Source organism: Nothobranchius furzeri, chromosome 15, assembly GCF_043380555.1.
Source record: "Nothobranchius furzeri strain GRZ-AD chromosome 15, NfurGRZ-RIMD1, whole genome shotgun sequence".
NCBI lineage: Eukaryota > Metazoa > Chordata > Actinopteri > Cyprinodontiformes > Nothobranchiidae > Nothobranchius > Nothobranchius furzeri.
Window position 1 is genome coordinate 26,146,614 of NC_091755.1, and position 26,797 is coordinate 26,173,410.

Here is a 26,797-nt window from a genome sequence, read left to right on the forward strand (position 1 = left end):
TCGGGGGTCTAACCACCTTAGCCTGACAGTCACGGGAACGTGATTGCAATGAAACGCTAGCTCCGTGCTCTCTTGTGATTTCAGTCACATCTCAGCCCTCTTGCGGTGCACCCCCTCCAACACCCACCCTAAACACCTCCCTGCCTGCCAAGTACATAGGAAGGCAAGCCATCCAGGGCGAGTGAAGGCTCAGATCCTGCAGAGAATCACAATGAGACCTTCAACATTGTCCTTTCCCAGAACAACAACCTCATCCACTGACATGGCCACTATGGTCTATTTTTATGTCCTGAACTGCTTTTTTAACCACACATATGAAAGACTGAATTTTCTGTGTATACATTTGCTAACATGGTTTTGTTCTTTTGTACCAAAACTAACTATATTCTATAATTAATATTTACTTTGTGGTGAAGCTAGCACACTCATTGAAAGTTTGGGAAAAAACGGCCGATAGCAGATGAAGTCAGCTGAAAGTGTAAATTATTTACCTAGGACAACATCACTTATTGTACTGTCGCCAATGCTCCCTTTGTACAAGAAGTGAACTCACGATATGGGAAGATGATGCAAAATAAAATCCAGACGATATTTGAAATTTTAAAGATTGAATTTAATTGGAAAACTCATGCCAGACGCTTCCAAGACACATCCAGTGTTATTGTGAGATCTTGTCGATCCATTAGAATGAATAAAGTAAAACTGATGCCACCTAGCAGTCGGAGTTTGAATTTCACCACACAAAGACTCTCAATCAGAAATCAATACAACTATGTTAAATATCGATTCAGTATCGTAACATGAAAATTCTCGATATTTCAATTTACCATTTTTTTCTTACATCCCTACTTCATAAACATAAAAAGGTTGTGCTAGACTTAGGAAAAAATGAGAAAATAGTAAAAGAAGAAATTTGAGGCTAATTTTATCATAAGGTTTGTCATTTAGCAGAGTCACTTGGCATGAAATTTAATTAAACTGTTTGAGGTTTGTGGGTGTAAAAAGTCACAGACTGTATGTATGTTAATAGAAATGTAATGCAGTTGTTGACAAACACCCCCAGTGGCTGGCTGCAGTAAATCAATGGGACTTTGGTCTGGCTAAAACATAAAAGTACAGCTGATATTATAAATATGTTTCTTATTGATTTATGTGATTATACCCTTTACTGCTTCATGTTCAAATATTTCTTTAAATTTTTTATATGTATAGCTGTGATCGTAAAGCAACATTAATTGAGTGTGTGCAAAAAAAATAAATAAATAAAACACACAATATGGCCATTTACTGTATCTTGAATATGTATTTCTTATGTGTGCAGGAGGATAAGCTGCAAATATTGTGTAGCACAAAACATGGCAGTAAAAATGTAGCAATGCATAGTCCTTTTATCTTTTTATAATGTCTTAAGTGCAGTGGAGTAACTTCTCTAGATGCTGCCGCTAATAACAAATAAATTTGTATATATTTAAAATTTGGATACCATTTATTTTTAAAAATATTCACAGAAATGTGATGCTGCTGACTGGCTGATACTGCACTGAGGCTGCATCTAAGTAGTTTTTCTCTTTAGTTGAATTGTGGCAACAGTGTCAGACGACTGCTGGGTTACGAGTGTTGCTGCAGTGCTGCTAGCCTGTAGTACACTTCAACAATCTGTGCTGACTTGCTGCCCAGAACTGCCATGCTTTGCACTTTCCCATGGGCCAGATGGTGATTGAATGCCCAGTTATATCTTAGCTGTGACACATGAAAGAGCCTTTGTGGTTGGAGTTGAAAAACACCTTAAAAGCAATAAAAAACAGACAGAATTTGGATTTCCACAAGAAGAAGTGAAAACAACAAACTAACCCAGAAATACAAGGCATCACTGTTAGCTATAAACCTGTAAAGGTGCTTATAAAAATCGTGTGTGCCTGTGAGTATTTTCATACAAAAACTTAATTTTAAACTTGGTCTGACCTTTTTATGTTACTTTACAAAGCTGAATTTAGGTTTTTAGTACCTGAAGTTGGACTTATTCTCTATCCAGACTGTGCTTAGGCTCCAACAAAAAATAAAATAAAATAAATGAAAAGTCTTGTTTATTGAAACAAAATTACCAGCTAAACTTTTCCATGAAGATTTACCTTTTTTTTTCCCCCAGATCCAAAACCTGATGTCCCGCCCAAGACGTGCAACCCCAAGCAGTTTGCCTGTAAGGACCAGGTGACCTGTATCTCCAAAGGTTGGCGCTGTGATGGGGAGAAGGACTGTCCGGATGGCTCAGATGAATCACCAGATATATGTGAGTTCATAAATATCCCCTAAAACTCTCAGCAGGGCTGTGTTTTCCACTCTCAGGTTCTCTCCAAGTTCTCCAGGGTGATGAGAGTTATTACCAGTTTTAGTCAGTCGGGCACTAACCTTTTTTACAAGGTTGCATCTTTTTATTTTCATCTTCACATGGTCACAGTTTAGTTTTTGGACAGAAGAAAATAAATGGCCATCCTTAAATAGCTTTTAAGAGACCACAACACCATGCTTTGTCTCATTTAGGCATGAGTAAGGATGCAGGTATACCTTTGTAGAAAGGACGCCACTCTGCTGAATTATAGCTCTTATTATTCAGTTTTGTTTGATCTGAATGCTCAGGGATGTGTGTGCTCGTGTCTCAACTCTTCAGGGATCTTTGCTGAGAGTTTAGTCCCAGCCACTTTCCCTTGTCCGCCTCTCAATCCCTAAACTCTTTTCCTTTTTGTTTAAACACAGGCTCTAATAGTTTTTTACCATCTGCTTAGTGCCACGCCTTACATCTGTCCTTCCTCTGGTACTTAGTCTAACATGCAAAGATAAGCGACCTGGAACCAGACATTAAAGTGACAATCTGTAGTTTTTCCCATTAACCTTTGAACATATCGAAATGTTGAAAATTTATTAAATGATGCCCAGTTGTTGAAAAATATTGGCAGTTTTGGAACATATAACCATAAATCAACCCTGGCATTTTTACTGAGCGTTGGCCCTCTGAGCGGGTGGGGGTGCCGTCAAATGTGAGAGCGGGGTGGGGGGTGGGGGTTGCGCACGTATTGGCCCAAGCTGAGCAAACGGCCCACTTGGGTAAGCGGCCCACTGGGACAGTGCCAGAATGCCAGATAGGCCAGTCCTCCCCTGGGTCTAAAATACTTGGGAGTGGGTGGAACTCTTTGGGTGATGCCATGTTAGAAGCCATGTTTTCCTTCTGCATGAGCCCATGAGGACAAAAATGCATTTACTGACTTGTAACAAAACATTACAAAACATTTGCCATTCATAAGCATTACATAAACATTTACCTCTTCACTTGTTACCAGTGATGAAAAGGAGTCTGATTGTCATTTTACTGGAGGTTGAACTATCTGACAAAGTACTCATTTGAAAAATTGCACTCCCAGGTATTTTTGTCCCTAATGGCCATCCATTGGTAAGGTCTTATTCCAACACAAAAATACTGCTTGCTTGCAATGATTTAGGTATCTACTGCCCCCTATCTCCAAGGACAATACACACCATCACTTTAAAGGACATGCAGTTGTGGATGAAACACAATAAAGTACTGATAAATGGAATTTGGTAAACATTTCAGATAGTTGACGCCACATGCACATAAAGTGTAACAGTAATTGTTATTCTATGCATAAATTATTCAGAGAATTAATACTGACCTCTGGGATTCTTGCCTTTTAGTATTAATGGTAAATGAAACTGCTATAATAAATGCCTCCTCTCCACTGTGCAGGAAAACCATTGATTTGATTATGTAAACAGCAGTCACAGAACTTAAGCAATGTCATCTGAAGTGTGCAACACCTAATTCGTTCATTCAAGCCACGGCCATCTAATTTGCCCTTTTCTGCTAAGCAATTGAATTGAGTGAGTTTTTCATAGCACTCATGTAATTTAGTGACTCAGACAATGGTGTGATTCATCCTCTGCTGGGAAAAATGGAGGCAGCGCACCACTAGAACTTCAATATATGTTCTGCCCAATTACCCATATCCCACACACACTGATCTGCTTGTTTTACTTTTTAGTCAAGTGAGAGCCTCTTCTATCAGTGTTAGTTTTCAAGGTGGTTGTAAAAAAATGTCCCTCACTGCTGGTTCGCTTTCTGCGCATTTGCAGTCGAACAAGCACAGTCAAAGGCAAGGCCTTGCCTTTTAAGTTTCACAATAAAAGCAGCCAGACTGTGATTTTATCCAGTCGTTAAGTTGTTCCATCCATTAAATCTAAGTAGTGTTTAGAATGGAGAGCTGCAGATTAAAATAAGAAGGGGTGGGTGGGGGTGAATGAGTCTAGGCCAACATTAAAAGGAGACAGAAAGAGTTTGAAGGAGCATGGTGTCAGTATGAAGGGTGTTTAAAATCCTACCATAACTCAGGAATGGAAAATTCCTGTTCCGCTTTGCACAGCTTTTCCATTTGCAGGCTCAGATCTGCAGGTTGTTTAGTTTGAGTCTGTAAAATACCACAAAAGCTTCGGAAACAAGGCAGCAAGTGCTGTTTTCTATTTGTGAAGTGTGCTGTCATTTTAGAATTGTGCTAAAGCAACTTCTGACATCCTTAGCTTTTGGTCCAACGTGCCTCAAACGCCTCCAGTTTTTATGTCAAAGGTGCGGTTGACTTAAAAACCATTTTTAAATGTTCTTTTCTGATTAATCAGTCACTCTTTTTCATGCAGTCTGAACTCAAAAATAGTCTTCTACACCTTTTTCCTGCATTACATTCTGATATGACAGTGAAAATCTAGCCTTTTGAAATCCTCTCAGATCTAAATGACACTGAATTAGCATTTGTGGATTCATCTAATTTGTTTTAACATTTGGGAATCAGCAGCGGATGTCTCGGCTAGTTTGAGCTAATCGTTAGCATTAGCAACATCACCACATGGCGGAAGCTCCTCCATCCGGATTTTTGTTATTTGTGGAGATAAAACATCCATGTTGCAAGTCTAGAACTCCCTTGTTGGAATGCTGCCCCCGCGACCCAGACCCGGATAAGCAGAAGAAGACGAGACGGTGTTGCAAGTCGGTGGCAGAGTTGGGGTTAGATTGGAGGGGTTATTATACCACCAAATGGTCCCCTAGCATGGCTGTGTCTGCAGATCACCGCTCCCCCAGGGGATGGGTCAAATGCAGAGAACAAATGTCACACACACTAATGTGTGTGACAACTAGTGGGTCATTAATTTTAACTTTAACATGCTTTGCAATGAGTTATGCACAGATTTCTTTAGAAAGAAAATAATTATTTTCTTCTATCTTTCTTCTTTACTTTGAGCCCCCTCCTCCTGTGTTGGCTGCCTGCTTGTGTTCCTGTCCTGGCGTGGGACTGGTCCCACAGCTTGCCCAGCCTGTTAATGAGAGATTGTGACATGGCAGCCAGTCCACACTGCCAATATGGAGCTTGGGTTGCACATCATTTACAATGTGCAGTTAGCTATCTGCTTTCTTTAATCCAATATCTAATGGGCTCTAGTGTCCTTGTTGAAACATCTTCATTAGCAGAATTTCAAGCCTTGTGGCTTATTTTGTTACTTGTTTTGTTTGCAGCCATGAAATGATTTGCTGTTTGAGTGAGAGACCTTTGAGCTACACTTGTAGCAGCTCTCCATGCTGGGAGCAAGTGTCCTCCTCAGTTCCACACTGTCTAAGAGTCTAATTGCCTGTCATTTCCAAACTTTTCACCCAGGCTGTAATTATGCTGAGGAGCTAAAGACAGACTTGTCCGTCTGTAGCATCTCATGAGTGTCTGACAGTCCTTTTGTATATCAGCATCCTTCAGCTGCTGGCTTGATTATATGGGGGAATACCAAAGAGTATTGATGCTGTGGTTTATCTGCAAATGTGTTGACTACGATTAATTGGTACCATTTGGACAGAATGTCAGCTAACTCTTCTTACAGCTTCCTCCCTTACTCCGCACTAACAAGAGCTGTTTGTAGTTGTGACCTCTGGAAGTATCTATAAGTCTAATGGTTTCATTAATGTCAACTATTTCTACCAAACAAGACTACAGACTGTGATAATTTAGGCACACTTTCAAATTTGGTTAAGTTCATTGATCAACTTTTAGAAATAAGCCTCAGAATATTATTTTTTCTTTTTAAAATAATTCTAAACACATGGTAGTGAGATTCTGACTTGTACAAGCGAGCGACGCTGAAACATTTTCACAAGTCTGACATCTTCATAATGGCGCCCTTTAGGAACAGTTCGAACTTACACAGCCTGTTAGTGGCCATCATCTTGTTTTTAAGATGCAACAATCTACAAAGGATCTACATGAAACTCACAACTAGTCTGTAGATGTTGTAAAGTGAGGAACTGTCTAGATGTTGTTCTTGTGGTGGCCAAACATTTGCTGGGAATAATCCTTTGCTGATGCTACTGAAAACTTTCAACATGAAACAGTCATTAAGAACACCACAGCATGACGGATACAGTAACTGCATGGTGTCTAGTTTAATAGAGTTAGCTAGTAGGTCTGTAAAAGAGACAAACTCTTGGTAAATAAAAAATCCGGATTGCAATAAATTGAAAAGACCCATTTTAATTTAATCTTACTCAGTTCATTAGGAAGTAGAACTAATACGTTAACTGGCTGATTCACCAAAAATTAAGAAATTTTAAAACTAACCCCACAAAAATGACACGCTGCTGTTTTGAGTTGAATATTGCTGTTACCAGTTTTATAAGCAGGTAAATCTGAAGGTCATCAGCGTAAAAGTGGAAGAACAGGTGATACCGAGTTAGGATTGCACTCAGTGGTAGCAAATAAATAAAAAAAGGAGGGGACCAATAATGGAACCCTGTGGCACCTCACAAGACAGAAGAGCACTGCAAAAGGAGGCATTGTTGATGCAAACTGAGAAGGATCTGTCTGTCAGGTAGGACTTAAACCAGTTAAGCACTGAGCCACTAATACAAACATCATGGCTTAGGTGAGATACGACGACATAGTGATCCACAGTATCAAAAGCTGCCGCGAGGTTCAATAACACTAGGATAACAGGACACTGTGTATTGATTTGTCATGAAGCACATTGCATTGCCTTGCATGAAATGGACATTATAAATAAAGTATTGATTGATTGATTGACTATCAACAGACATAGCAATGTCATTATGAACTTTAAGTAAGGCTGTTTCTGTGCTGTTGCAGTCTGAGGCCCTACTTAAATATAAGTTATGAGTAGATGTACATCTAAAACCAATGAACTTTTGCACTTGACTCAATTCAAGATGTCCACCACAGCTAACTGAATTTAGCAAATGCACAATAACCATATTTTGGTCCGTTTTACATATTTAGAGTCATTCACTACACAGCAAATGAGACAATTTATCTATTTATTTTTTCGAGTTTCACCTTCAAATACAAAGTTTTTTTGCATCCTTGACACAGTGAACCAGTTGAATTAACTTTATTTTAGTTAAAACATATTCCTTGTAAAGTCTGTCTTATCTAGGTGGTTTCTGTTTTTAGCGTCACTAATAGTGACTGAAATGACGCTCACAAAGGCTACTCATTGACCAACAGACACTTATTTTACACAACAATAAAACCACCTGAGTTTTGTACTTTGGTTTCAGCTCCATGTAAAATTAAACACTAGACTAACCTCCTCTGATCCATTGCCTGACCTGCCTTGGTGACCAACTTTAAACAAAAATAACCGTAGTGGCAGACAGGTGTTTTTAATTGTTCACAGGATAAAAACTACTTCACAGGAATATATTTTAGGTTTTTGGTGTTCTATATATAAAAAAGGCATAAATGAAAAAGCTTTACTTTCTGGGAAAATATTTTAACAATGTTCATCTTTATAAAGGTGCCCTCAGTAGGCTTAGTCACGCTTTATTTGCTAGTTTCTATCAAAATTGATCCCCTGAGAAGGATTATTATAACTTACTGTATATGTAATTTATTATATCAACTGTTTTTTGATAACAGCTGTATCTGAAAAGTTAGATTAAAAGTTGGAAAAGGGTGTTATTTTTTCTCTTTGTTAAAAATTGTGCTTTACAAACAAAACCATCATCCTCTCTGATTGAACATATTGTATTTTCTCAGGCAATAGTTCTCCAGTGAGAAAAAAAAAACGGCTGGACACGTAAGCTTTTGACCGCCAACGTTTTACATTTCAGTTTGTACCATTTAATTTCATATTTCATTTTGTATCTGCCTCAGAGAAGTTGTTGTGGGAAATGCAGACTCCTTTTTTGTTTTCGTTTTGTCAGGTCTGTGTGCAATTATGATTCTTGCATGAACCACTTTCATTGTGGTTGAGCTGGTGAATCAGAACAGATGTTTGAAGAAGTCTGCATGCAGGCACTTTCTCCATCTTCTCATCCGCCTTTAAGGAATCTCTTTCAACATGAAAAAGCCTTACGCAACAACTGCTGGCGTCTAATTCTCTAGTTGGACCTTTTTTAGCTCTGATTCAGCATCAAAACCTCGACAGAAGGAATAAAAGCAGTGGGTGAATTGTATGCTGGTCACGCGAATGCTCTTCTTTTCTCTTTGCTTTACGTGTTCTTCTGGTTCGTTCAGGCAGAGATAATGAGCCAGTAACAAACAGGTTATTCATAAGTCATCTCGTAAACTGTCTGCAGTGGTGAATAAAAGTCTGACTTAAACAGACACACTAATTTTTGTTTGTTTGTAGAAAGTCATTCTGGGTGGATTATTCTTGGAATGTAGTTTCATAATGAAACTTACTCCCCCTGGGCTGAAGAGATTAGATTTAATACCAACGTAGCCAGACTATTTTAATTGTAAAATGTTCAGTATTTATATTTTACTGAACCATTTTCATTCTCATGTCATTTGGCTCTCACACACTTTTGGTCCATGGCCTGGGGCAGAGCTCGTAAGGAAGGTCTGATGTGAAGATTGAGTTATAATGTCCATGCAGACCCTGGCAGCCATGAGCCTCACAACAAGGCTATCTGCCCATCGCTTGCCCTTGAGTTCCCTCTGGATAGTTTCCAGACGGGCTCATGTTTTTTTTCACTACCATGCCTCAGCAGTCTCTCTTAGACAACTAAGTAGATCCCACTGCTGCGCTTGTGGCATGGAAGGATTGGATTTACAGAAGAAGAATTTTTTAAAAAAATGAGCAGATTAGCATTTGGGCTAAAAGGTGAGAGTGAAAATTGCTTTGTTAGCTCTGATCCGCTTTATATAAAGACCGCCCTTAACAGTGAGGTGGGAGGTGGTTTGAATTCTGTCGTGTAACTGTAATCGAAGGGGACACCAGGCAGGGGCAAGTGTGTCTGTAGTGGCAGTGGCTGACACGCTGCTTCCACAGAGGAAGAAGCAAAGCCCAGTAAATCCCTTTGGTCTGCGGCCCTGAGCCTTCCTCAGCTTCACCAGCCTATCGACAGACCACAAACACAGGACTTTCTCACGCCACGCAGGCACTGTTTACCCTCCTACCATCTCCTCCGCACCGTCTCTCCTCTGCATCTTCCCTTCTTTCCTGTGTCCCTTTGTCCTCCTCCCTTGCTGTGTGCAGAGACAAGCCAGACTGAAGTCACCCCGTCCTCGTATCTCATCTTTGCTCTTTCTTTTTGCCTGAAGAGTTGACTTGTTTGCTCAGCTCACACCATGTCTGTTTGGTTATGTTTGAAATTGAACACAAAGATGAAGATGTTTTACATTTAATTGACTGAGATGTTTCTAATACTGTTTTACAAAAATAATTCAGCTTTAAGTAAAAGTCTTCAAACACAGAGGGATGTTTTTGAGGCCATTTTGGAAGTGTTTTTGTGAAAAGTTAGAAATAATTATTGTTTAATCGGTTTTAGACAGCTTCCTAAACAGTCTCGGTTCCTAGTCTAGGTGTTTCAGGACTGACAGTGAGTCAAAGTGTATTCCTGTTGTTTCAAAACATGTCTAATCCTACATTTCTCTGTGGTTATTACAATGTCAATAAATATATATTTCTGCTAAATAACAACATGATGTGAAACACAGAGGTGAAACAGTTTCTAAAACAAAATTTCATGAACAGCTATGACATTTAGGAGGTTTGAGCTGTTTTAAGACAACCACAATGCACAAACCTCAGACATAAACCAACGTTTTACAATACATTTAGTAGAGTTTATGAATTAGTTTTATGTTTAAAGGTGCGGGAAACTTGTTTAATCCAAACATTTGCAGTGGTCTCTGGTAGAAATGAATGCCTTGCAAGCCGTATCGGGGCAAAAAGGGCCTAGAATTGCTTGGATTAGCATGGATAAGTCTGCTGCCGTAGAGAGTGGCAGCAGACAGCAGGATTTGGAGTCTTATTTCCTGATATTAGGACATCTTGCCTTGGATTGGATAACAACAGCAACACGACTCTACCACTGACTTGCAATGTGGATGTTTTATCTCAAATAACACAAGCCTGGAGGAGCTTCTGTCGTGTTTAGCTTTTACGAGTCAGGATGTTGTCTGCTGATTCCTGGATGCTAGAACAACAACAGCCTTTTCCGTTGCAAGTCAAGATCGATGAATGCATGAATGTTAAGTGACAGTGTGACGTAGATCTGTCAGGCTTTTTAAATCCTAGAGTTTCACCGTTTATTTTCTATCAGAAAATAACACAGGAAATAGGTGTAGGAGATTATTTTCATGTTCAGTCTGCATGAAAATCTCAACCAATTAAAGTCAGAAATCAGCATTAAAAATGTTTTTTCAGTAAACCACACTGGGCCTTTTGACACTTGGACTTATCTGTATTGTTTTTAAAAATCTGTCCTTTTGCCACTGATTTTTCATGTGGTCAGTCACGCTGGTGATGGGGTGTGTTTTACAGAATCCAGACAGAATCAACTGGGTGGCACTGGGGTTGTTGGTGTGGTGCCCTACACATGCTGTCTGCAGTTTTGCACATGCACACTAATTTAACTCTGTGGTCACCTCGGCCACTGGCTCAGAGGCAAATTGGCACTAGATCAACTCTGACCCTCCCTGCTTACCTTCTGTATATTCAGACAGGACACCACTGATACGTTATACACATCAGGACTGGGCTCCGAGGTGATGTGTGCAAAGAGGTTTATCATAAATGGAACACCTTTCTGATAGTGTTTATAAGATAAACCTAAACAGAGCAGTTGTTTACATTCAAATAAAAGGCCAACCTGCTAGCAGGCATGCCACCATGGCTTCCTTTTTTGAAGTTCTGGCCCATTCAGTTGTTTCAGGTGGCAGATTGCAAAGTGGGATTCAACAGAGCTGAGAGTTGGTCGCTGGACTGGCCTGCCTGTCAACTGACATAACGTTTTAATTTGACTTGACAGCGGACTTTATGGCAGTCAGTGAGGGGCTGCCATGGAACCCAAGAGCAGAAGGAAATGCAAGCTTTTAAGCTCAGGACAAAGGATCAACAGGGGCTCCAAATTTAAGGTCGTTGCATAACTATACTGGAGACTGAGTGGTGGGGGATGGTTGAGTTCAGGCATCGAGGAGTTGGAGGGAAAAAGTCTTTACCTCTGATTTTGAAGTCTGGCGTGCACATTTAAATAGGCAGTAAAACAATAATAGTTAATAATAAGAGTTACACTTTGACTCCATTAACCTGTTGGTCCTATCTTGTGTAGTTTCTCCAAGCTTTTAGAGGCTAAACCTATGTGACCATTTATAATACACCAAATTCTGTTTTAATCGTTCTTTTCATGCAAATTTCCCCATTAAACTTGTTTTCCACACCTTTTTTCTGTTTATTCTGATATCTGCTGCTCCGGTCAGTATTTTAGCAACACAAGTAGTCGTTGCTGAGGGGCCACTGTTGGTTTTTTCTTGTAGGACTGTACACAAGTCCGCCTCAGAAGCCTCAGCAGTGGTTGAATTCCCATCATCCTTTACTCTGCGTGAATGAAGTTCATTGAAAGCCAGACAGTCACACCTTAAAGAGACTGTGGGAAAGAGGCTCTGGTCTCTTGAGCTGCAACTTTCTGACTACCAACCAGCAGTTGAGAACTGCGAATGGGAGGGTATACTCTAGAAACTTGCCCTAACCCAACTTACTTCAGATCTTGGTCTAAAATCAGAGGTGCACCAACTGCGTTTCTCATTTTAATGCATGGACTTTTGCCAAACGTCCAATTCAGTTTAAGAAGCTTCTGGTGATATAAAAGAAATTTAAAATTGTGTTTTGTGTTTGAGTGTTCTCTCCTACATCAAAAGGCCTTGCATTTTTTAGGCCACTGGTTCAAATAATAAATTTTGTCTTAATCTGTTTTTACCTGGTTGAATAAAGTTCATATAAATAATCATATATACCAGTGCAGCTGAAAATCCATGAATTCCTGTCCTAATCTGAGCATTTATTGCTTCTCTAGTTAAGAGTTAGAAATATGTCATCAGAGTATCTATTCAGCCATTTACTTGGGAGGGGTTTCTTCCCATCTTTAGAGGTGTCCCACAGATCTTAATCATATGAACACATACACTGCCCGGCCAGAAAAAAAGGTCACACACACTCAAAGATCTCATTGGACCGCCTTTAGCTTTGACTACGGCATACATTCTGTGTGGCATTGTAAACAGAACCAGCTGAGATGATGAACCGGAGAGATGCAGCGCTCCAGGAGCTTCTCTCCATTAGAGCTGGACGTCAGATCACCAGAGACTGTTCAGGGACTGTGGAGGACAGCCATCTTTAGGAGCGGTTTGTTTAAGAAAAACTTAATGAGTGTGGTTTCGATCACAATAAAAAGCAAGTTATGTCTAAGATAAAAGGAAGCAGTGCAGAGACTGCCCCCATACCCCTTTATACCACCATTGCGTAATCTTTTGTATCAAGGACACGGTTGCACCACATTATCGCCAATGTCTGACCACTTATAAATGACCTAAGGCTCCCTAATGCCAGCTCAACATTGCAGCTAATTGGCTGCATTGTTTTCTAAAAGAGGCTATTGTTGCTGAACCTAGACCTGACCAACTGCAGTAACCCCAGATCATAGCACTGCCCCTGCATGCTTGTACAGTAGGCACTAGACATGATGGGTGCATCACTTCATCTGCCTCTCTTCTTACCCTGATGCACCCATCACTCTGGAACAGGGTCCGTCTAGACTCATCAGACCAGTTTTTAATAATTGCGTTGGACAGTTCTTAACCCAGTTTTAGAAATGTCTGCATTCTCCTTAGATGTTTTTTTCTGCTTGATGCCAATGATCTGACCCTTCTCACACAAACTAACATCTTTTCCACGACCACCAGATGTGTCTTTCCACATAATTGTTTAAGGAATGAGAACCAACTCATTGCACCAGTTGGGGTTAAATAACTTGTTGCCAGCTGAAAGATCGCCCATGTAGTAGTTATCCAATAGGAGGCTAGTACCTATTTGCTTAGTTTTAATCCAGGAGGCAACTTTTTTTTTTTTTTGGCCGGGCAGTGTAGGTCTCATTGAACGCTGTTTAGCAATTCTTTGAAAGTTTTTCTTTACCATAAAAATCTGAGCCAGTTGATCCAGAAAGAGTAGCCTTTAATCAGATTTCAGAGTAAAATGGTTCAAAAGCACCAAACGACATGAAATTAGTCACTGAAAGCCTTTTTGTTAGTCCCAGTGTGGGTATGTTGATGCAGAAATGATCCCCTGGTAGTGTAAGAGGACATTATTTTAATTACACTACAAATATGAAGGGTCACATTTCATAAATAAATAAAAATCCTCAATATTTAATCCACATGCTCATATTCTGTTATGGACTATTTTTATGCTAGTGCATGGATGGCCAGTGGGACTTGATTTAGGTAAACATTGGGTCTTCCAAACGTCACATTCAGTGAATTATTTCCAAAATTCAAAAGACAAATTCTCTTTTTAATAACTTTTTCTCTGAGTAGTCTTTAGTATTTCCCTGAAAACTGTTGACAGACGTTAAACCCTTGGCAGGGGGGTTTGTTTCCAGTGTAAATGACGGTTTATTCTTCGTACTGCAGTTTATGCAGAAATCCCCATGTTGGCATGTACTGAATGTAAACTAGGCTGGCTTAGAGGCCAAGGCTGTAGAAGGGCAGCTAATATGCTAACATCCTCTAAGCCAGATGTGTTGGAAGCTTATTTTTCTGCTTCAGTGTGGCACATTTTCCACACAGGCTGCTGTGGTGGACTCATTGAGGAGGCTCCTGTCACTTTAAGGCAACAGTTTTAACTGAGTTGGATTCTATGTTTTAATGTGGTAACTAATCTCTTGGAAGGATAGAAAGGATTCAGAGGGAATGCTTGTGGCTTTCCTCAAAGAATGTCGATGCACATACAAGTGTTCTCCCCCTCGTGTCTACGTTTTTGATAGAAAGTCTATAAAATTCATTGGTACTTGTAAGAATGTTTTCTGGAACTTTGAACTAAATGCCCTTTTGTAGCAGCTGTTTAGTTTTCAAACTAGAGTTATTTATGAGGGAACGGTCTGAAAATATGCAGCTCGAGTGGAGGTTGCTTCAGAAACCAGCCTCTCAAAGCCTCTGTTAGCATCCCACATAACCCGCAGAACTCTACAGATTGTTTCCTGTAAAGGAGGTGAACTTTATTTTCTCTCCTCAGAGTGTTTCCCTAAAATGGGTCAGCAGATGTTAGAAAGAAAACAAGAAAAAGGGAGAGACGGAGGAGGAGGAAGCGAAAGAAGATGAAAAAACAGCCAAGCAAACTGTTTGCTCTGCCGTGTGGGCTGAGAAGGGAGAGAAAGAGAGGAGAGTGGGAGGGAGGGAGGGGAAACTGCAGGCTTCATCTCCTGTATGCTCTCATGTGACATAGAGTTAAAAAATGATATCTGTTATTGGTGTTTTATGTTTTTCTTCACTGTCTGCCAATGATAAAGCATGCAGACGTCTTCTCAATGCTGATTTGAAATGTTGTAAACAACAACCACAGCATTCATGTTCATTTTGTTTAACAGTTTGAGATATTTTGGCGGGGTGGGTTCTGAAAAATCTGGGAACATTTAGTTCCTAATCTGTCAAAACGTCATCCAAACATAATCCGTGTCTCATCTCAGTCTAGTTTTAACCTTCAGTTCAGGAACTTTTCTGTTGTTTCGTGGAGAAAGGAGTAAATAAATATGAAGTATGTTAGAAAATGATGATAAAAGTGCACATTGTTGTCATGATCTCAGTTCGTAGAACCATAAAATCTCATTCATACTGTTCTATTGATAACAAATCAGAATCATGGTTCTATAACCATAACTGATTTGTTGTGTATTATCACTGTCTGCTTGATTAAAGAAATGTCAAGGCTAGAATTAAAGATATTAACTTCTCACATGCTTTTCCTGTTAAAATGTTTCTATTGCTTATTCTCAAGTTAGGCATATTCAGGTGAGACTTTACCTTCGACCATAGCTACAGTCCAGACTCTGTTATTTTGGATTTTTAATAACAAGTGCAACCTGTTCAGTTTTAGGACCAATTTAAAAATGAATTTACCCTTTCTAAAAGGTTGATTTTTACATTACTTTGTTTTCTCCTTTCCCAGGCACACACAGCAGGATGAACCAGTGTCCTGTCAATGAACATGGGTGCCTAGACATGGGCGTTTGCATCCATATGAGCAAACTGTGTGATGGAGTTCCCGACTGTTCTGATGGCTGGGATGAAGGGCCTCACTGCAGAGGTAAAAGCACATGTTAGCTGAATTCAGATGAAACAACTTTTCTGTTTTTGATCAGGATAAAAGTCTCCCCTTTGGTTCTGGGTCAAGAGCCAAATAGAGTTGTTGGATCAGTTAGGGCATGTTTGTTCCTTTTTAATAAAGTTGTCATGCTTTCACATGCTTGATGCATTCTGCTGCAGATTTCTTTCTAAACAGTAGGTGGCACTGCAGAGAAAACAAGCCTGCTACACTCCAGGGATGATAATAAAACTGGAAGTAGGTCATTTATTTACGAGTTTTTAAAGGGATATTTTCTTGACACGGGCCCAATCAGAAGCAATTAGGTGAATGACTGGGCTGGTTACGAAATGCGTTTTCCCATTTATTTAACGCTGGGGAATATGGCAACAGACTAAATTTCACTTAGGGGTGGAATGTCCCTTTAAAGTAGTTTTTTTTAAATGTTTGTTCACTTTTTTGCATGGATTTGGACACAAGGATGCCAAAATGTGACGCAAGTGCACATAAATCATCATTTTCTATGTAAATCAAATACTAGTTGGCCAGGAATGCTTAAAAAAAGCCTTCTAAAATAAACTGTGCCATGTTCTAAATTATCCCGGATGAGCTCCGACTTGTGTTACAACCTCTAAAACAGTAAAGGCTTTTCTGGGCACAGGTGTAACGCAGGCTCCTCTAAACCCGAGACCATGGTCTTGAGTCGGTAGAATGTCTTCATCGGGTCAGGGTGAGGTCCTGCTTCAAGTGGAGGACTTAAGGTTGGTTTATGCTTGATGCGTCCGCGAGGTTCGCACAGCTCCGCGCGGCAAAATTGCGTCATTTTAACAACCACGCCCCTCCATCTGGCCTCCGCACGGCCCAAACTTTCCACACCGCACACCTAGGAAATTTTCTAACCACGCGGACAGTCGAACATGGAAAAACATGGCGGACTGGCAAGAACTAGTAATGGCAGAGTTCGTAAATACAGACATTTGTATGATTCCGCTCTCAAAGATCACCGTGATCAACATTTTGTTAATAATTCTTGGAGAGGAATAGCTTGCACTGTCGGAAAAGTCGAGGACGCTGTTAAAAAATGCTGGAAAAACGTGAGGGACCGATATGTGAAGGCAAGGAAGGGGAACAAACGGAAAAGCGGTGATCCTGGTGGAAACAAGAACACTCCACCAATTCTAAAAGAGCTGAGTTGGCTCTCAACTTTCATTAACAACTGTTATAAACAACAGTAATTTCTACTTCTACTATGGTGTGGTGTTGGATGCATGCCATAGAGCTCCATGCTGCCCCCTACAGTTTGGGAGAATATTGGCTCACCGTAGAGACAAGCCGCATGAACCATAAATGCTGCAAGCTGTGAAGCGCGTTCCATCTGCGAGCCGCATCACCAAGCGTTAAGTAAATGCGTCAAGCATAAACCAAGCTTTTAAGGATCTTGTTCACGAGTGAGGCAAAGATGGAGCGAGAGATTGATTGGCGGATTGGTGCTGTGTCTGCAGTACTGCGGGCGTTGTACCGATCTGTTGTGGTGAAGAGAGAGCTGGGCCGGAAGGCGAAGCTTTCGATTTACCGGTCGATCTATGTTCCAACCCTCACCTATGGTCACGAGCTTTGGGTAGGGACCGAAAAAATTAGGTTGTGGATACAAAATTAGTTTTTTCCGCAAGGTGGCTGGGCTCTCTCTTAGAGATAGGTTAAGAAGCTGAGTGATCCGGGACAGGCTCGGAGTAGACCCGTTGCTCCTTGACATCGAGATGAGCTAGTTGAGGTGGCTTGGGCATCTAGTTAGGATGCCTCCTGGACGCCTACCTGGTGAAGTTTTCGGGGCATGTCCAACCGGGGAGAAGACCTAAAGGAAGATCCGGGACATACTCCTCAGACTTGGTTGTCTGACGTTCTGCCTAGTTTTAGATTTTCATTGTTTCTCATTTGGGACACGTTTTCTGTCTTAGCAATCTTTTGTGGGTATACCAAACCTTTTATTCAGATCAGAAGTTTCAGAAGACCAAAGTCCATAGTCACCTAAAATCTCATTATCTCTACTAATTCTGAAATATTTCCCAAAACTTCTGTTACCTGTACTTGTATCTTCTGTGGTCTGTGTTTTAAAGTGAATATATGTATTTGCTTCATCATTTTGTTGTTTATTACATTGATTTAATGCATTTCTAATTTTGTTTTATCTTTAAACTAGTTACAATGAGTCAGAGTTTGTTCTTAAAATGTAATGTCTCCATTTTGTCATTGCTCATGCATCCGTCCCAAAAAGAAGAGTGTATCAGACCACCATTCCCAAATAAAAACAAGCCTGAAATGTTTAAATTTTAAAGTGAATTAGTCCAAACCCTAAGGTATTATCAGTTCATTCCTGTAAAGCAGGAGTTCTAATAGACTTGCACAGAGTGGATGTCACGCTGTCATCATTACCAGATACTGTGATGTAGCCATCAAGTCCCGACATGCTCTGCCTTTCCCCAAGGACATAAGTCCAGCTGTTTCCAATGAGAGGCAGTGGTCAACCCACAGCAGCACTTAAAACACACCTACATGTTCATGTTGTCTGTTGATGGCTGTGTGCAACTTCACATGCACACATTCTTACTCACAAACACACCCATTATACATCTTACAAACACACACTGGCGGTGTGTCCAGGACTCATGGCGCTGCTGTTTGTGAGCTCACTTTTTATCTGGGAAACACTTTTTTTACAAGCATGCAAGCGTTTGCTTGTACAAAATGCCACGTTGTGTAAGCGTATCTGGCAGCTGATTTCTGAAAAGCACACTTTGTCAGCATCCTGATGTAATTCTAAAGTTGTTGGCGAGTGGTCAAGAGTTCGAATGTGGCTCGCTAGGTCAGGCTGGGAGCTTGATGTGGTGGAAATAAAACTTTATTTTTCAGAATGTGGCACAGATTTGAATTCTGAATGTTAAGAATGTTTTGGGTGATATTTTCTTATCTTAAAGACAAAAGATACATTTTCATCAAAAGAGAATTTTGCAGTGGCCTGTTGCAGATTGACGCATGGATTAAGTCAATGTGTGGTTGACTGAATAATTTTTCTGATTTTAATTATTCACTTAGAGTTTTTCATGCAGGCTGAACTTGAAAATAGTCTCCTACACCTATCTCCTGCATTAGATTCAGAAAATAGACAGTGAATACCGGTATCTAGGATTTGAAAATCCTCAAAGATCTATGTCACACTGTGAATTAACATTCATGGACTCACCCATCTTGACTCATGATAGGGAGGGCTGTTGTTGGTTTAGCATCCAGGAAACAGCAGAGAATTTCTCAGCAAGTTTAAGCTAACCGTTAGCATTAGCAACTTCAACACATGGCAGAAGCTCCTCCAGGCTTGTTCTATTTGTGGAGATAAAACATCTACTTTGCAAGTCAGTGGCAGAGTTGTGTTGCTGTTATCCAATCCAAGGTGATGTTGAAGTATCAGGAAATAAGACTCCAAAACCTGCCGTCTGAAGCTCAGCTGTGATGTGGGCAACGTTTGGGAATGGTGCACTGCTATATAAAAAATGGAAAAGATGGGAGACTGGAAAAAATACCCAATCAGCAAATGGAACAGGAGGGACTGGATTAGAAAAGAACCAGTCAAGAGTCCGGAGCCGGCCGCTTTTTGAGCAAGTTACCACTAGCCTTACATCATATGTTTATGCCAGTAAAAGTTATGTCTAAAAGGAGAAAATGTCCAGAGCGGGGAGTAATAGCCGTAGATGTGACAAGCTGAAAAGTATTTGCATGGTGAGTACACATCTGGGGTTTACCTTGGTTATAAAAGTGTTACGGTGTTGTTAGCAGCAAGCGGTGGGCAGGAGAGGGGCTGCTGGAGCTCAGTGAACCGAACCAAGCTCACGAAGCAGCGCAACGTGCATCTTGTTGTCCAATTGTTTTTATTTTCCTGGTGCTGTTACGTCCGTTATGATCAGCGTTCGGTGTTCTAGCAGTGCTTTTGTGAGGTGAAACATTCAGGTGTCCCACCTTGATCAGTCTGTCTTATAGAAACTCTACCTTTAGTTGACTTCCATTATTATAGTAATACATTTAATGTTTTGATGGTATTATGTAATTTTCTGTCATGCTTACAAATATTACTGCACATTAAACAGATTTGTTTATTTTATTATTATTGAGAGGCACAATTTCAAACTATTCTTTTTGGTATTTTTCTACAATTATTATTTATAAATAAAATAGTTTTATTGATCCAAAGTGTGAAATGTAATTTTTTCATATTTCTTTACCCTTTCAAGTGGGTGTAAACACTTCCTTTACAGAAGTTGAACATTTTTGCATTAGAAGAAAAATACATATATTTTGGTCAGCTAAAATAAGACTAACACTAAAATAAATTGGATGACCAAATTGTGACTAAAAGTTTTAAAAAATTTACTCAAAAGACTAAAACTACCTTAAAAATTCTTGTCAAAATAACACTGCTGCAAATGTATTGATTAAACGAGTCAGCCACTCCTTTAAAGCTTTCTAGTCAAAGACAATATTGTCACCACCGTTCAAGCGGGTCCTGACCTACCTGTATGTACAGTCTATGGTCCTGACCTAAATGATTATATTGGCCACAGTTATCAGAGCTGTCTTGGCCGATAGGGCCTGTTTTATTGCTGTTTTTTTTTACTGTGTGTTAAGACATTCTAGTGTTGTAAACGGTTTAATTCAAGATGAAAAAAGTTTTAGTTTTGACCTTTTTTTTTTCTTTTTTTTGCTGCTAAATGCCCTTTGTGAGATATTTTGTAGTTTTATGATCCAATATTTGTCTAAGTTTTGTTTCAGGCATTTAGGCAACACGCTGCCGCTGTTTGGGACCAAGCTGGTCCTTGTTTGCTCATTGCTCAAACTGCTGTCCTCTCTGTTTACAAATGGTTACTTTGCCCTTTTTGGATTACTGAGCCTTTAAACTGTTTCCTGTAAATATTCTTTGTGTTTCCAGTAGCTGTTTCTTCAGCCTGTACCTCTTTTTCGTTCTTAGTGCAGAGTAGAACCCATGAAACTCTGTTATAATAAACTAATTAAACAAATGATTTCAGATTAATAGAATTAACATTTTTATTCAAGCCCAGATGAATTAGTGCTTTGGTTAATAATTTCCATGTATAAACCCAGGTGATACATCAAAAACTTGAAGATTATATGCTTAAACAAGAAATCAGGTGATTTGATGTCACTACATGAGAAAAGGTTTCTGTCAGTTTCGCGAAGGGGCTGAAGTCATGTTTTAACTTGTTTCCAGGGAGCTAGAGCACAAAGCTAGGAATGTTGTGCAAAGTTTGTTTCCTTACAAATTTCCCAAGCCGGAGCTGTTTGCTTCTTCATTTAATGTTTTGTTGAAGGTTTCAACTCATGAATATTGACAAGGAAATGAAATGATTTGACCAGTTATGAAAACTTTATAAACCTACATGCACTGTAAAATTAAATATATTCTATTTAATAAACACAATCTCACTTTTTTCCGGTTCTAAATGTGTAAAATGATTATCAGTTATTTACGGAAGCGTATTGCATTCAGCCACAAAGAAATAAAATGCTCTGTTTTTCCGAATTAACAAGCTAATTTTTAAAGAAACAAATGCCTGCCATCCATTGGTAGTTGGCGATGAATTAACCTGTTACCAATATGGGTGTGTCATCCCTGTCTGCTGTTGGAGAAATTCAATGATTTCGGACTCCGAACAGATGAAGTTAAAGATTTTCTCATTATCTGAGAAAAACATAGCTGTTTTATAATTTTTTTTTCTTTAAAGATTATCTCGTTATTTCGGAAAAACAGAACAGTTTTGTTTTTAACAATCTCTTTAATTTGGATAAGCAGAGCTTTTTACGTGGCTGAATGCAATACGCTTCTGTTGTTATGGGATAAAGCAGTCTGACATTATTTATCTACAGAGAAATAACGCCAAATCACTTTAAGGAAACACCTATTCCATGTTGTTGAAATCTGTAGAAAAATACAGCTTTTATTAAGCTTTTTTTCAACTCCTTTTGTGTAATACCTGTATTTTTCGTAGAAGTTTTTAAAAGTGTGGTTTACTCATTTATTCAATACATTTGCAGTGCTCTCTTGTGTAAATCAATGCCTTTTGAGTCATTAAAAAAAGCTATGATGCTCCTTTTGGTTGCTGGTGCTGAGGTGGGTTGAAAACAGCAGGATTACTCATTATTAATTATATGAACAAGCCTCACTTTTGATTGGCTAACAGAGCGCATTCAGCCATGTTGCAAAGTCACTATCACCAAGACACTTCGTTCTCTCTCCTCGCTGCAAAAAACAAACTTCCTGTGGGTAGGCGCTAGCTAAGATGGGCGTGTCCATGAATGCAAATTCACAGTGTGACAAAGACATGTGAGGATTTTTATGTCCTAGCATTTCACTATCTATTTTCTATCAGAAGCTAATGCTGGAGATAGGTGTAGTAGACAGTTTTCACTGTTTCCCGCCTGCATGAAAATCTCAGAGTAACCGATTATAATCACAAATAATAATTTAAAAAGTTTTTTCAGTCAACCATACCTTTAAGAAAAGGTTAAATACACATCCGTGTCTCACGGTAGAGATGCTGTTCTAACCTGTTTAGTCATTATGTCTCATTTTAATCTGCTACTGTGATTCTATGTATTTTATTTCTAAGATCAATCTTTCAGCACCCAGGACTGCAATCTGCTGCCTCTTAAAGTAAAAGTATTGTCTGCCGCTCGTGCAGCAGCAGGATCAATGTCTTTGGCGTGTTTGCTAAAGGGTGAAGTCCTGCAATGTTTGCTTTGTTCCTTCCCTCCTGCTCAAACGTCGGGTGTGGTGCTTGTGTTTGCCTAGAGCTGGAACTTGTAATTTTAAATCATTTGTCTTTAACGCATTTCTCTCCACATCCGTTTGCTCTTCTTTTCCATATTTCTGCTTTCGTTAGTTCTGCTTTGATTTTCTGCTCTTCTCTTTTGTACTCATATCCGCTGCAGAGATCCTTTTGCCTTTTACATGTCAACAGATGCTTACTTAAGGCTCAACACTTTCTCATCCCATCAGATGTGATTCTAATAAAGGGAATTTGTACTTAATTAGAGTAACTGATTATTACAAGTCTCCATTACAAATAGTTTCCCTCCAGATGTATTCTGGGTGATTTAGATGTGCTTAAACCATCATCTTTTCCTATTACTGTTTAATTTACCTATTTCCAAAATAAATAGTTGTTTAACAAAACTTTACAAGTAAAAAAAAATTAAATTAATTTATTTGGGGATTTTGATCTAAAATTATCCGGAAAATTAGAAAATTCTGATCATAACATTGAACTGTAGTATTTGTACATATTGCCCACCCATCGTTTGAGACTCAAGTACAAAACGGAGCACAATGACCCTGGATGGAGGTACACAATGTAAGTATTTTAGCTCTCCAGTTGCCTGTGGACTCTCTCAGTGTGAGGCTTGGTGAATGGATTCGATGTGGGCCACAGTGTGAGCCGGGGAACTCCTCCTTTCAGCAGGGCCACAACAAAAGAGTCATTATGGCCCAGAGTGCCACAGGCTTTATATAACAAGGGCCCTTCACTGGGCTGATCTCCGCTCCTCACAGACACACCACCACCGGCCACTGTATGCACTGTGTCCATGTCCAATTACTGGATTTTGTCGGCTGTTGTGGTAAATTGTCTGATATTGCTGGTAGCTTCTTTATGTAAGCTTTAAAAATTTCCAGTGTTTACATCGGGTTAATAATTAAAATTTGGGATTACTCAATCATGTTTGTGGCAAAGGTTAGCTTTTTGTTTAGCCTTACAGCTTTTACCTTATCTGGGAAGCCTGATGAACTAATTCAAGTATTTTTCCTCTGATGTCAGAATAAAGATTTCAGATTTGTTTATTAAATTCCAGCCCTAAACAAAACGTGTGGTCTGAAATATGTTATAAATACTCTGAATGTTCCTCATGTTGCTTTTTATTTTACATTTGGTGATTTATCCCTCTTACTGGAGACTATCATGCCCTATTTTGTCTGAATCACTCATTAAAATTTACTCAGTAGCTGACAAAGTAAAAAAAACTACGGGCAGCCCGTCTTTGACATCTTCCTACGCAGCATCCATGGACATCTATGGTCTAATTAAACGGTTGGGGGGAAATCAAATTATGACAGTCAGGTCCGGACATATACACTCATGCTTTCACACGCACACCCCTACAGAGGCCATGATGTGTGGATTCTTCTTTCATTTCCTGCCAGAGGATGTGCCCTTGAGTTCCCTCTGGGGGTTGGAAAGAAGGGGCCCTCTAATGAGTGCACATACAAATAACGCACTATGTCACATGCATGCACATGTATGACCTCCACCATTCCTGTCTGATGACATTAAGACATAGTTGGAAAAGTAAGCATAACTTTGTATGAACTGCAGCGGGATCTTTCCCATCATCTGTGTTTGAATGTATTTACCTGCAGAATTTAACTCTGAGCTGTTGTTTTTGTTTTTTGTTTTTATCTCTGGATCTGCAAAAGAACCAGACTGTGCCTCCTACGGGTGCCAGTTTAAATGTGGAGTGACTCACGATGGGCCTCGGTGCTACTGTAGACATGGTTTTGAGGTCGCTGCCGATGGAAAAAGATGTAAAGGTGGGTGGGGGTGCAGCAAATGCTCTTTAATTTGCTCTTACACTAATCTAAGAAACACCATATGATTGCTTGGACCTTCTTTAGTAAGTAACAACACCCATAGAGTTTCTATAAAGGCAAGTTTCAAGTCTAAACTCTTGTTTTATGATGGCTACCACAAAAACATGAAATGTCATTTGTGTCCTTTGCTTGATAGACTTTAATGAATGTAATGTGTACGGGACATGCAGCCAGACATGCACAAACACAGAGGGAAGCTTCACCTGCAGCTGCGTGGAGGGCTACCTGCTGCAGCCAGACAACCGATCTTGCAAAGCCAAAAATGGTGAGGGAAGACACACAAGAAGGGCAGTAAATGCAGTTTGTTTGTAATGAAAGTTTGACTTGTGATCACTCTACATATCCTTCATTTCTTCCACCTGTTTCCCATTGATAACCCAACCAGAGCCAGTGGAACGTCTGCCTGTTCTGCTGATTGCCAACCTCCATGACATTCGATGCACCTCCCTGAGCGGCTCCACCACTCGCCTACCCTCGATTCCCACTAAGCAGACGATGGCCATGGACTTCATCTACGCTGAGGAGACCATTTGCTGGATAGATGTCGGAGACACTCCTGCTGCTACTCAGCTAAAGTGCGCCAGCATCCAGGATCTGAAGACCGTCAGCAACATCCGCACCATCAACATCACTCTCAGCTTGCACCGTGAGTAATTCCTTTACTGGCAAATGTAGGAACGTCTGGAAAAAATCCAGCTGTATTTGTCGAGTCTTGTCTTTAAGGATCAGTGATGCCCTGACACACACAACTGGTGTATGCTATATCTCTATGGCTGATATACAGAGATATGATGCACACAAGTCTGCAGTGTGGTGTCGACACTTCTTATCTGGCAAACTGTAACCTACTTTGGAACTAGATTTATATCCAGGCTTCTGACTGAGCAGAAGGCTGGATATGTATTTTTACCATCTTCCCTTTCTTGTGTATCATATGCATCATCTGAAATCTGTTACTTGTGCTGAACACCCGTGAAACCCCAAGAATAATCTGTTTCCAGTTTGCATACCTTGTGTAAGGAAAATGAGAGGTTCTTACATTTTATTTAATGAGCCGTAAGGCGTGGGATTCCATAGTAAATATAAAATCCACCTTACGGATCTAGGGTTATTTAAACCAGAAGATTGGATCTTTTTAATGCAGAGATTATGTAACCGTTATGTATTCACTCAGAGACAACAGAATAGAGAGAGTCAAGTTTAAAAGTTAAGAATTTTATTACTAACAAATTAAACTAGGCTGACTTCAAAACTAAATGTATAGTGTAACTAAAAATGGATGAGACGGTGAATGGATGACGTGTCAGGTAAATCAGAACCAGCAAATCCGAAGAAGTGATTAGTTCTGACGGGAACTGAAGATGTTGGTTTGAAATAAGCTTTGGTTAGTTTCAGAACCGCATGACACACCATCAAGCCGGGTCTACCTGCCTTGTGGAAGTCCTCTTGTAGATCAGGAATGCAGAGGCCCAGCGGACCCTCTCTGGAAACCGAGCTGGTAGAAGAAGCCACGGTTCAGACCAGACCTGTCTTGAGTTACCTCCGGCACATGACTCTTTTATTGGCGTCTGTTCAGACCCAGCCTGGGTCGGTGGAGCTTTTATTCTGAAAGGAGCTGTTGTTGCCGCTGGTGGTTATAGCGACTGGATTTTTCAGCTTGTCGTGGTTCTTTCGGTTGAAGAGTTAAAGGTCGGATTGGCCACTCCGGCGCTTGCTCTGGAACGCTTTTGAACTGGCGTTAGAGCTGACGTGGCATAGTTTTATACCTCGGATGTTATGGTTTATTGTCGAATGAAAATTACCAAACACAGTCAGAAGCACACCTCCGTCAGATCTGTAAAGTTCTGATTGGATCAGTGAAAGAATGTGTTATGTCTTTTTAACACTACGTGAAATGAGTCCTGTTGGAATTCTTAAAGTCGCAGACTTATTTTCTAAGATCATAATAAAGTAATTAATATTTTAATTTCACAGGTTGGTAACATCTTATTATTGACTAACACTTTGATGGATTAGCTTTATTAAAATCGAGTTCTTTGATTAATTAAAAGAAAAGAGTTCATTCTTCGTTCTTCTGTCTTCATCGCTGGAACGTAAACAGTTTAGAAGCGAATGCATGACCTTGAGGCTGTTTCATGCACTCTGGCACTGTGTCAAAAGGAAACAGCTGTTAGAGGGTAGAAATGGCTCTTTCATCACGTTACACTTGGCTGAAATAAATTCAATTCAATTCAGTTCAAAAATATTTTATTAATCCCAGAGGGAAATTGATTAAATAATATTTATGTAGATTTAAATTGGCAATAAAACAAATTTCATAAAGCAACAATTTACATAAAAACGTACTTAAATATGGTTTTGATTTTTCAGGTGGTGAGAAAATGAAAAAACTAAAATAAGAAGCTACCAGATAGAAAAGATCTGAATATTAATTAATCAACACCTTTTGTTAAT

General features: G+C 39.7%; 1 protein-coding gene across 2 annotated transcripts in view; it reads left to right on the plus strand.

The window, feature by feature from the left end:
* Window positions 1-26,797, plus strand: part of lrp1ab (low density lipoprotein receptor-related protein 1Ab) — an 89,133-nt gene that overhangs the window by 13,328 nt on the left and 49,008 nt on the right. For both annotated transcript variants that reach the window (XM_015967901.3, XM_015967902.3), the window contains exons 2-6: window positions 2,147-2,287; window positions 15,502-15,639; window positions 24,170-24,283; window positions 24,480-24,608; window positions 24,729-24,989. In XM_015967901.3, coding sequence (XP_015823387.3) covers window positions 2,147-2,287; window positions 15,502-15,639; window positions 24,170-24,283; window positions 24,480-24,608; window positions 24,729-24,989 — 783 coding nt within the window. The remainder of the gene's footprint in view (window positions 1-2,146; window positions 2,288-15,501; window positions 15,640-24,169; window positions 24,284-24,479; window positions 24,609-24,728; window positions 24,990-26,797) is intronic.